General features: G+C 43.9%; 1 protein-coding gene across 1 annotated transcript in view; it reads right to left on the bottom strand.

The window, feature by feature from the left end:
- LOC130123110 (melanopsin-A-like) overlaps positions 1-12,329 on the bottom strand; it is a 65,435-nt gene that overhangs the window by 34,234 nt on the left and 18,872 nt on the right. The window contains exons 3-6 of the mRNA XM_056292235.1: positions 3,831-3,964; positions 2,091-2,294; positions 1,780-1,951; positions 111-275 (exon numbers count right to left, since the gene is read on the bottom strand). Coding sequence (XP_056148210.1) covers positions 111-275; positions 1,780-1,951; positions 2,091-2,294; positions 3,831-3,964 — 675 coding nt within the window. The remainder of the gene's footprint in view (positions 1-110; positions 276-1,779; positions 1,952-2,090; positions 2,295-3,830; positions 3,965-12,329) is intronic.

Below are 12,329 nucleotides of genomic sequence, written 5' to 3'. Positions count from 1 at the left end.
CAACAAAAAAAATAATTTAATATATTTGTAATTAATTCCTTGATGTGCGTGATAATGGACATGATTTGACGGACATGATTTCGGTGATGGTTTTGGGTTGCTCTTGTTACCCGGCGAAGGCGGTCAGGGCAACAGAGGAGTATGGTGACCAGGAGACCACGTAGAGCAGAATGACTATCAAAGCGATTTTTGCCAGTTTCCACTCGTTCTGCAGCCGATGGAAACTCTTCACCGAGTCACGGCTGATGACTGTACCATTAATCTTTCCAACAGCCCTGAAACACACACAGACACACACACACACAGACACACACACACACACACACGCACGCACGCACACGCACGCACGCATGCACACACACACATTATATCGACCACAGCAACTTTTTAACATCTTTATATTTCCTCTCTCATAAATAATAGCAAGAAAGAGACAACCAAGACTTTAAAATAAAAAGAAGATAAAATGATGACAGATGACGGAGAAGTGACAGAGAGAATAATGAGGAATGATGAAAGGTGACAGAGAGATAGAATTATGATAGAGAAGAGAAATAGAATGATAATGAAGGAAACGAGACGGAGATAGAATGCTGATGGATGATAGAAAAGAGAAAGACAATAGAATGATGATGATGGTAGAAAAGAGACAAAGAAATAGAATGATGATGGATGAGAGACAAGTGACAGAATGATGATGGATGACAGATAAGAGACAGTGATAGAGTGATGATGGATGACAGAGAAAAGACATGGGATAGGATGATGACGGATGATAGAGAATTGACAGAGAGATAGAATGATGATGGATGATGGAGAATTGACAGAGAGATAGAATGATGACGGATGCCAGAGAAGTGACTGAGAGATGGGATGATGATGGATGACAGAGAAGTGGCAGATAGGATGATGATGATGGATGGTAGAGAAGTTACTGAGTGATGGGATGATGGTGGATGACAGAGAAGAGACAGATAGGATGATGATGGATGACAGAGAAGTGACTGAGCGATAGGATGACGATGGATGACAGAGAAGACAGCGAAAGAATGATGATGGAGGATAGAGAAGTGACCGATGATGTAATGATGGTGATACAATGATGATGAATGATGGAGAAGTGGCATAGAATAGAATGATGACAAATGACAGACAAGTGACTGAGATAGAATGACAATGGATGGTAGAGAAGGGACAGCGATAGAATGGTGATGGATGATAGAGAAGCAATAAGAGGATGGGATGGTGATGGATTATAGAGAAGCAATAAGAGGATAGGATGGTGATGGATGATAGAGAAGTGACAGAGAGAGATACAATGATGATGGATGATAGAGAAGTGACAGAGAGAGTGCTGACCAGTTGGTAGTGCATATGGCTCGGAAGATAAAGAAGTAGCAGCAAATGATGACAAAGAGTGGCAGGAAAAAGACAAAGAGGAAGAGCATCATGGTGTACGCTCACACAGACGGCATGGAGGTCATGAAGTGAGAAGTGATAAGAGGATAGGATGGTGATGAATTATAGAGGGACAAAGAGAGAGAGAAACAGAATGATGATGGATGATAGAGAAGTGATAAAAGGATGGTGATGGATTATAGAGAAGGGACAGAGAGAGATAGTATGATGATGGATGATAGAGAAGTGATTAGAGGATAGGATGGTGATGGATTATAGAGACGGGACAGAGAGAGATAGTATGATGATGGATGATAGAGAAGAGACAGAGAGAGATAGTATGATTATGGATGATAGAGAAGGGACAGAGAGAGTGCTGACCGGTTGGTGGTGCGTATGGCTCGGAAGATAAAGAAATAGCAGCAAATGATGACGAAGAGCGGCAGGAAAAAGACAAAGAGGAAGAGCATCATGGTGTACGCTCGCACAGATGGCGTGAAGGTCATGTAGTCCCACGTACAGGAAGTCAGCAGACCCTCAGGAACATATGCACCTGGAGGAGAGAAGCGAGTGAGAGAGAATCATTGAGGACAATTCTCTTTCTGCAGACACTGAAGCCATTGTATAAATATAGCTTGCTATACATATAGTGTGTGTATGTGTGTGTGTGTGTGTGTGTGTTGAAAACTCACTCCAGCCGAAAAAAGGCGGCAAGCTCCAGCCCAGAGAGTATGCCCAGGCTGCAGAAAGGATGAGCAGAGCGCGTTTCCGTGACAACACACCGATGGAGGCCAAAGGTCGCGTGATGACAAAGTATCGATCCACAGCGATCACCATGAGAGTGATCATGGAACATATCCCGAAGAGAGCTCCACAGAACGCATACAGCTCACAACCTGAACACATTAGCACTGCTAGCATCATCACCGGTATCACCACAGGGACATTAGCTCTGCTAACACCACCAGTACAGCTCAATCACATGCTTTCAAATAGAAGAAAAAAACAGATGAAATGAAAAGAGAGAGAGATAACAGGAAGGAGGGGAAGGAGATGAGGAGCAGAAAAAGAGAATTGTGAGAAGAGAGAGGGAGAGATCCAGATGATGAGTGTATGTTTGGTTATTGTGTTGTGGGTGCTTTGTATTATGTTGTTTTATTGTATTTTGTTGTGTTGTGTTGTGTTGTTGACTGTGGTTTGAAGCTGCTCTGTCAGAAAAGGAGGTCAGGAGGAGAAACAGTTCATACTCAAACAAACAGAATGTGATAATGGACGTGCATCATCCAGATTTGGTGTTTCTATGGTGACACCACAGGTGAAGCTTTGCAGCATCAGTGACTGTGGCATGTTGGTCTTAGCAGCAGGACAGGGAGAGTTCTTTTTAATTACTCTTCCTCTGCAGACAACTGAATGTATGCTACAAAATTCAATCTGTCATTTATTCCATTAGATTACACAAAATCAGTAATCTGAATACTATGGATTACTTTCAGAATACTTTGTTGTAAATGTAAGGAGCATGACATTTAACAAAGTAGCTAAATAAAACAGTTAGAGATTATATCTATGTTTACATATATTAAAAGTCAAGTGCCTTTTGTTCAGATCTGTCCCAGCTGAAAACAAGAACATATCTGTAGATGGACACAATGCTTCGATTGTCCTGATTGCCTGATCTTAAAAGAGTCCAACCTCAAAGCAATGCTGAGTACCAGGCTGTACTGACCGGACTACTCACTCATGCAGGGCTCTACTTTCCTGGAACCGGGAGCAGGAGCACACGCCAAATATGTTTTGGTAAGAGTGGTATGTATTCATATGTAGTGTACTGTCCATATGTATTAATATATATAGCATACTGTCTATTACTATTAACATATGTAGGGTACTGTTATTTGTATAGTGTAAAGTCTGTAGTGATATGTAGATATACTTGTCTTATGTACCTATTAATAGAGTCACTTCATTAAAGAAAGACTTAAAACTTTTCTTTTCTAGGTCTTTATTAATCCACAGACAGTCTGTAAGTATGACTGTGTAATGATTTGTGGTATTGCCCAGATCATTTTTAATATGAGTTTCCTATGGCATTATTATTGGTGATCTACCGTTTACCCAACACTAATGACACTAGGAGGCAATAGACATATATGGAAATATGGAGAAGGAGATAGAGAGATATAGAGGGGGCGATATGGCGATATAGACCAGGAGGACATTGACAAATGGAGACATGTAGAGGAGGATATGGACAAATAGAGTGACATAGATGAGAAGACAGAGGGAAAGATATAGAGGAGAAGACAGACAAAGAGATATAGGGGGAGATAGAGATATAACAGAGGAGATAAGGAGATAGATATAGAGGAAGAAAAGGATGGATGGATAGAGAGATACAGAGGAAGATGGTGAGAAGGAAGTAAAGACTTTACCTTTCTCTCCAAAGATCCATCTCTTATGCATGCTGGTGGTGAAGAAGATGGGAGTCTGTGTGATGCACATCAACAAGTCTGTGACGGCCAGGTTAATAATGAACATGTTAGCAGGAGTCCTCAGGCTACGACTCCTGCAACACAGAGACAGAGACAGATTTTTTTTTAAAGTAACTTTTATTTTTTTTAAAAATACAATCATATTGAAAACACAAGCAGATAAATAGATAAATAAATAAATAGATCTCTCTCAGCTGAAAATTGAGTTCATGTTTTTCAAACTTAGTTCAAACTTAGAAGGATTAATTTCTGTTTGGGGACATGGGGATGTGCTGTGCACGGTAGAGAACCAAGTGCTTCTTCTTAATTTCTGGAAGCAAAAAAAAAGAAGATGTGTATCCTTTTGTTTTTACTGTGTATGGGAACTGTTGTGTTTTTCACTATGTATATGAGTATTTGTGTTAATGTTGTTATCTTGATGTGAATGAAGAATTGGACCATTACAGGCTTGGTTAAAGGTCAACGGTCTAAAGGTCCCTCTGAGAGACAGAGAGAGAGAGACAGAGAGACAGAGAGAGAGAGAGAGAGAGAGAGAGATTTTATTTAAAAAGGTACATTTATTCAGAATACATTACAGTCCAACAGCTGATACTCAAACAAAATCATCTCTTTATCCTCCAGCTCATACAAGAAAAAAAAATGTCAGGAAAAAAAGACCATTGAGTAGTCTAAACAAATATTTGCAAAAAAACAGAAATTCAAAAGAAAATATATTCCTTGGTAACTTGCTGTTTGCAGTTTTAATAGTATTGTGTGAGGTTTGATAGAGTTTCACATAAGTGACCAGGTTCTGGGCAATAGGCCCATTTTCAGTGTACCTCTTTGGCCAGTTGGGTGTTAAGTGGCCAGGGTGTGGCCTGCACTCCTGGCAGCCAATTAGCAATCAGTGTTCTTTAAATCAATGCTGCTACTTGGAAGCGTCAGGCAAACAAGCTTAGGGCAAACAAGCCTAGGTTGAATGAAGGCTTCAGTGAACAAATGCAACCGCCACTTTTTCAAGCCAAGACTTCGTCAAGCACGGACTGCTCTTTTTAGATCTGGTCAGTCAGCTGTATTTTGTGCACCTAGTAAAGACTATGTGTTTCCTTCACATTCCTGTCCTTTCCTCTTCCCGGGGTTGGCATAGACGTTGGGTCACTCCTAGGTGCTGTGACCCCACCAATCTCATCTATCCCACTCTCTCTACTCGCGTTGAGCAAGTGGTGAAGGGAGGGCTCTGGAATTGCCAGTCTGCAGTGCTGAAAGCTGAGTTTATCTCATGCTACGCATCCTTGCTCTCCCTCAACTTTCTTGCTCTAACTGAGACCTGGATCATGCCAGAAAACACTACCACACCCGCAGCTCTGTCTGATGTGTACTCTTTTTCCTCACACCCCCAGAGCTGGGAGGCGGGGTGGTGGTACCGGCCTGCTAATCTCCCTGAAATGGAAATAGTCTCTTGTTTCCATGCCACAGTTTTCTCCGCCCTCTTTTGAATTTCATGCTGTTACTGTCTCTTATCCAGTCAAACTCCCCATCGTGGTTGTGTACCGCCCACCAGGCCCCCTTGGTGAGTTTCTGGAGGAGCTTGACACACTTGTCTCGCACTTCCCTGGTGATGACTCTGCACTTATCCTTCTCGGTGACTTCAACATCCACACTAACAAGCTAGATCCTCTTCTCTCTTTCCTCTCTTCCTTTGACCTTCACCTCTCACCCTCTCCTCCTACCCACAAGACCGGCAACCAGCTGGACCTTATCTTTACTAGACACTGTCCTATTTCCAATCTATCTGTTACTCCCCTCCAGCTCTCTGACCACTATTTCATGTCCTACTCTCTCTCCTTCTCTTCACCCCCCTCAGCCCCTTCCCCTACCCACATGGTTTCCACCCATAGACACCTCCGCTCTCTCCTTGCCACTGATCTTTCTTCCTCTGTTACCTCTATCCTCCCTACACCTGAAGCTTTCTCTCTCCTACCCCCTGACACTGCTACTGATCTTCTTCTCTCTACCCTCTCCTCTTCTCTGGACAATCTCTGTCCCCTCACCTCCAGGCCTGCACGCCCAACTCCACCTGCCCCTTGGCTGACCAACTCAGTACGTACTGACAGACAGAGCCTGAGAGTGGCAGAGCCCAAATGGAGAAAAGGCAAACTCTCAGAGGACCTTCTCAACTTCCAGTCTCTTCTTTCCACTTTCTCCTCCTCCCTTTCTGCTGCTAAGGCTGCCTTCTATAACTCTAAAATCCTATCCTCTGCCTCTAATCCTAAGAAACTCTTTGAAACCTTCTCTACATTTCTTCAACCTCCTCCTCCTATTTCCTCCATTCTCCCTGATGACTTCGCTAACTTCTTTGACAAGAAGGTAAATGACATAAGATCCTCCTTTTCTCACCAGCCGGTTAGTGCTGCTTGCACTATTGCACCCTCCCTCACCTCTCCACATCCCACCCTATCCCACCTCGCTCCCCTCTCCCCCGACGAGGTCCTCAACCTCATCACGTCCAGTCGCCCCACCACATGCTCCCTCGACCCGGTCCCCTCCCCTCTTCTTCATTCTATAGCACCTGAACTCCTTCCCTATCTAACCCACCTCAACAACACCTCCCTCCAGGCAGGATGCTTTCCATCTGCCTTCAAGACTGCTAGAGTCACCCCCCCTTCTGAAGAAACCATCACTTAACCCCTCTGATGTCACAAACTACAGACCGGTTTCCCTTCTACCCTTTCTATCCAAAACTTTCGAACGTGCTGTCTTAATCAACTTTCTTTGTACCTCTACCAGAACAACCTCCTGGACCCCAACAAATCTGAGTTCAGGGTGGGTCACTCGACAGAGACGGCCCTCCTTGCAGTGACAGAAACGCTGCACTCTGCGAGAGCAAACTCTCTCTCCTCTGTCCTGATACCCTTGGACCTGTCAGCTGCATTCGACACAATGAACCAGCAGATCCTCCTCTCTACCCTCGAGGGGCTGGGTGTCACAGGCTCTGCACTGTCAATGTTTGCAACCTATCTGATGGGTCGCTCCTACCAGGTGACATGGAGGGGATCTGTGTCAGAGCCTCGCAGACTGACTACATGTGTTCCACAGGGTTCGGTTATGGGTCCTCTCCTTTTCTCCCTGTACACGACATCCCTGGGTTCTGTTATTCGCTCACTTGGCTTCTCTTACCATTGTTATGCCGATGACACCCACCTGATCTTGTCCTTTCCTCCCTCTGACAAACAAGTAGAGACACACATTGCTGCATGCTTGACTGACATCTCGGAGTGGATGGTGACACACCACCTGAAGCTCAATCTGGAGAAGACAGAGCTGGTGTTCCTCCCGGGGAAAGGTTGCCCGCACCGAGACCTGGCCATCACCATTGACAACAGCGTGGCGACGCCAACTCGGACTGTGAGGAATCTGGGTGTGATCCTGGATGACCAACTGTCGTTTGCTGAAAACGTTGCATCGGTTGCTCGATCCTGCAGATGTCACCTCTATAACATCAGGAGGATTCGCCCATTCCTCACCGACGAGATGGCACAGTTGCATATCCGGGCTCTGGTCATCTCCCGGCTGGACTACGGCAACTCCCTCCTTGCTGGCACCCCGGCGTCGGCCATCAGACCTCTGGAGCTTGTTCTGAAAGCTGCAGCTTGTCTGGTGTTCAACCGCCCTAAGTTCTCCTATACAACTCCCCTTCTCATGTCCCTACACTGGCTCCCAGTAGCTGCTCACATCCAGTTTAAGGCTCTGGTGCTAGCCTACAGGGCAGTGAAAGGAACAGCTCCTTCCTATCTCCAGGCCATGGTCAAGCCCTACACCCCCACCTAACCACTCGCTCTGCTGCCTCGGGACGCCTGGTTGCCCCGTCGCTCAGAGGCCCCTGCTGCCGATCAACCCTGTCACGGCTCTTTTCTGTCCTGGCCCCACAGTGGTGGAATGAACTCCCCACTGATGTCAGGACAGCGGAGTCGCTGCCCATCTTTCGGTGCAGATTGAAAACTCACATCTTTAAGAACTACTACCCTGTTACTTGTTCTTAGCACTTATTGTATTCACTCATTTTTAAAAAAAAAAAATCTCTTTCTTGCACTTTCACTTAAGCACTGGTTTTGCTCTTAGATGCTTGTTTAGATGCACTTTCACCACTTAAATTGTGAGAAATTCCAGGACATAAGAGAAAAATACCAGGAGAAATTTGAAAATCAGATTACAAATGTTCTACTCCTGGATGAGAAATAACAATGGCCACTTATTTTAGGAGAGGGTCAAAGGTCACACATTGCGGCACAATATGTGTCAGAATGCCATAGCTTAAGGATCAGTGAGTGACCAAAACACTGTCAATTACTATCAGTTGCTGTTCAAGTGCTGCTCTATGTTTCTGCCAGAGCTATGTATTCCTTTTTCCTTTTTTTTTTGTTTAGTACTCTGTTGACCTGTTTTGCTTTGGCAACATTGTAATTAATGCAGTCATGCCAATTAAGCATCATTGAATTGAACTGAGTGAAACACAGAGTGAGAGAGTGATAGACAAAGTGAGAGAAAGTGAGACAGTGAGTGAGATACTGGGAGAGTGAGATGGTGAGAGAGTGAGAAACAGAGTGAGATTTTTTTAAAATTTTAAACAGCTCTTTATTTTACATAAAACAAAAAAATCAATAAGGACACATCCATTTCACATCAACATGAACAACTCCTTTACATTAAGCCATCTAAAAAAGTCTTTTTTTTTTCTTTTTTTAGAACAGTGGTTCAAGTCACAGACTCCCCAAGGGTCAAGACAAGACAGAGTGAGAGAATGAGAGAGACAGTGAGAGAGTGAGAGTGAGCGATAGAGAGAATGAGAATGAGAGAGAGAGAGAGAGAGAGAGAGAGAGAGAGAGAGACCAAATTGGTGTCTCACTCTCTTTAGACCAAATTGGTAAGCTGAAGCCCAAAAAAGCATGTGGACCTGATGGCATTCTAAATGAAGTGCTAAAATATATGAATGAAAAGTCTCAATGTGCTACACTTAAGTTATTCAACCTAGTTCTGAGTGTGGGTTATTCCCCTGATATCTGGAATCACGGATTAATCACACCAATTTTCAAAAGTGGAGATAAATTTGACCCCGACAACTACCGAGGCATCTGTGTGAACAGTAACCTGGGGAAGGTAGTCTGTAGTATCATTAATTCCCAGCTAATGAAACACAATGTTTTGAGTAAAAGCCAGATTGGATTCTTACCAAATTATCACACTACTGATCATATTTACACCCTACATACCCTAATTGAAAAACATATTCAAAATAAAGACAAATTGGGTCCGCGGTGGTGTAGCGGTCTAAGCATCGGCTTTGTGTCGATGCCCTGGATGCAGTTGCTCCAGTCTTGTCAGATCCAACTATGGCCGGACTCGATGAAGCAGCAATAATTGGCAACGCTGCCTTCAGGGGGGGGGGGCAGAGTCAGCTTGTGTTCGTCACGTGAATGCGTCTCTGTGTGTGTGGGGAAAAAGCAGTGGTTCGGCCTGGAGTCGCCTTGTCACGAAAGTGGGGAGGTGTCTCCTTCGAGACTGCCGGCCGGAGGGATGGAGTTGGCAAACGTATGCAGTACGAGGGTGTGTGTTTGAACTAGAATAGGGATTGATTGGCCAATAAATTGGGACAAAAGGGGAAAAATCAGAACTAAAACTAAAAACAAATTATTCACTTGTTTTATCGACTTCAGAAAAGCATTTGATTCTATTTGGCATTACGGATTGTTCTACAAATTAATGGAAAGTGGGGTAGGGGGAAAACATATATTATAAAATCAATGTACTCGGGAGCTAAGTGTGGAATCAAAATAGGATCCAAAAGAACTCACTATATCCCTCAGGAGAGCGGAATGAGACAGGGCTGCCCTTTAAGCCCAACTCTGTTTAACGTGTATATCAATGAGTTGGCAACTATATGCTAGAAAACTCACCAACACCTGGACTCAAGACAGTGAGGTCAAATTCCTGCTCTATGCGAATGACCTGGTCCTTCAGACTCAATTAGACCTTCTTCAAAAGTTTTGTCAGACCTGGGCCCTGACAGTTAACATGAATAGAACTAAAATAATGATATTTCAGAAAAGATCCAGACATCAGGGAAGACAGCACATATTTAGATTAGGACCAAATGAAATTGACCATACATTTAGTTATACCTACCTAGGCCTTAGAATCAATTCTAGAGGAACTTTCAACATGGAAGTGAATGAACTAAGAGACAAGGCACGCAGGGCTCCACTTGCCATAAAAAGACAAATCTCTTTTGAAATTCCAATTAGAATCTGGTTAAAAATATTTGAATCAGTCATAGAACCAATTGCCCTTCATGGCAGTGAAGTGTTGGGTCCACTTGCAAGTCAAGAACAAGATAAATGGGAAAAATATCCAGTTGAGACCCTGCATGTTGAATTCTGTAAAAACATTCTTAAAGTCCATCGGCACACCACAAACAATGCATGCAGGGCAGAACGAGGCCAATATCCTCTTCTGATTAAAATTCAAAAAAGAGCAATCAAATTCTGGAAACTTCTAACATTCAGCGACCCACACTCTTTCCATTATAAAGCCTTGCGATACCAAGAGTCGAGCAAAGATAAGAACTCTCCTACCAACCTGGTTCTCAGTCGTCCTGTTCCACTAACACATGCTAACACTTTAGAGGCACAAGACCAGGTCCAAACTACACCGGCTTCAACAAATTCCCTCAAACCTAAAAGACAATTATTATGAATATTGGCAATCTAAAACAAAATCCCAAAGCAAGATGCAATGCTATTTGGCCCTAGACAGAGAGGACACATTAGCAGATCACCTGATTCAAATAAAAGAAACACATTTGAGAAACATACTGACGAAATACAGACTCAGTGAGCATCGCAATAGAAACAGACTCAGTGAGCATCGCCTAGCAACAGAAAAAGGCAGAAATAAAAAGACCTGTCTTCACTCTGTCAACAGAGTGAAGACAATGTTTTTGAGACAGAGCTGCACTTTTTGGCTGAATGCAAGGCATTCGGGGAAATCCGCAATTATTACTTTCAGAAATTTGAGGGGAGACACCCCAAATTCACTGCCCTGCCGAACCCCAGAAAACTGCTCCACATACTAGGTGAACACAGAGACAGCTGTACTGTGGCTGCACAGTATGTTCTAGCCTGCCACCGTCTGAGGGACAGTGACTGATACCCCGTACTCCTTCCCAATGAGGAGGACCGGGACAACACTCGAGGACACACGCACACACTCACACACTCATATTCACACACACACACACACACACACACGGACAGCTCCCCCCTCCACACACAGGGCCACACAGACGATGGCAGAAAGATTTTTATTGCATCTGTTGATGTATATGTGTTCTGTATTGTATACTGATCTTGTCCTTTATGTGAACACACTCTCACACGCACACACACACACACACACAATCATGCAGAGACTGACAAATTAACACACATCCCCTCACACAGGATCTTGTTGCCATGACGTAGCTGTGTAAGTTATTTTATTGCATGTGTTGATGTATATATATTGCGTATTCGTGCACTGTTATTGTCCTTTGTGTGAAAATGCTTTGCAATACAAATGTATTTGTCATGCTAATAAAAGCAAATTTGAATTTGAATTTGAGAGAGAGAGAGAGAGAGAGAGAGAGAGAGAGAGAGAGAGAGAGAGAGAGAGAGAGAGAGAGAGAGAGAGAGAGAGAGAGAGAGAGAAAGATGTCAACAGTCTCTTCAATGATGTCCATCTGCCGGGACATTAAAAGATGTCGCTCTCAACAGAGACCAATCCATACCCCCCAAAAGGAGCAGATTGGCCCACATCCCCCGTAGACCAACAAGGCACCCAACTGAACCAGCAACCAGGCAACTCCCATGGAAACCAAATCATTTTCATCTTCTTCCACATTACGCCCCACTAAAACCCCACCAGGGCAACTATATTCCCCTTCAAGCCAGACCAGAGCCACTCCTGCCCCCAAGGACCCCACCCCAACCCCAGCAACAGGAGCTACACCCTGGCTCACTGAGCTATGCCCAGGCAGTGACAAGAGCAGCTGACCCACCCCTCACCACTAGCCCTGCCCCTAAACCCACCCAAATACCCCCACACAACGAGCTGAGAGACATTCAACAGATGCTCAACCTGCTCTGCTCTCATTTGATAGGTCAATTACCACAGTAGACAACTAGACAACCCACAGATTTATTTTATTTTCTTATTTTTTTATTTTGACTCTTAGGAGTTTATCTCATTTTCTCTAACACTGAATGTAATTGTCACTTTGAGTTTCAAACTAAAATGAAAACTAAATCCCTTGTTGTTTCATGTTGGAACATCCAGGGTCTGAGGTCCTCTCCTTTTGGCCTTAAAAGCAGGACCCCAGACTTTACCAGAGAGTTAGGAGATGCAGATGTGTTTATTTTACAGGTC

Source organism: Lampris incognitus, chromosome 13 (genome assembly GCF_029633865.1).
Source record: "Lampris incognitus isolate fLamInc1 chromosome 13, fLamInc1.hap2, whole genome shotgun sequence".
Lineage (NCBI taxonomy): Eukaryota > Metazoa > Chordata > Actinopteri > Lampriformes > Lampridae > Lampris > Lampris incognitus.
This window is presented reverse-complemented; position numbering and strand designations above follow the sequence as displayed.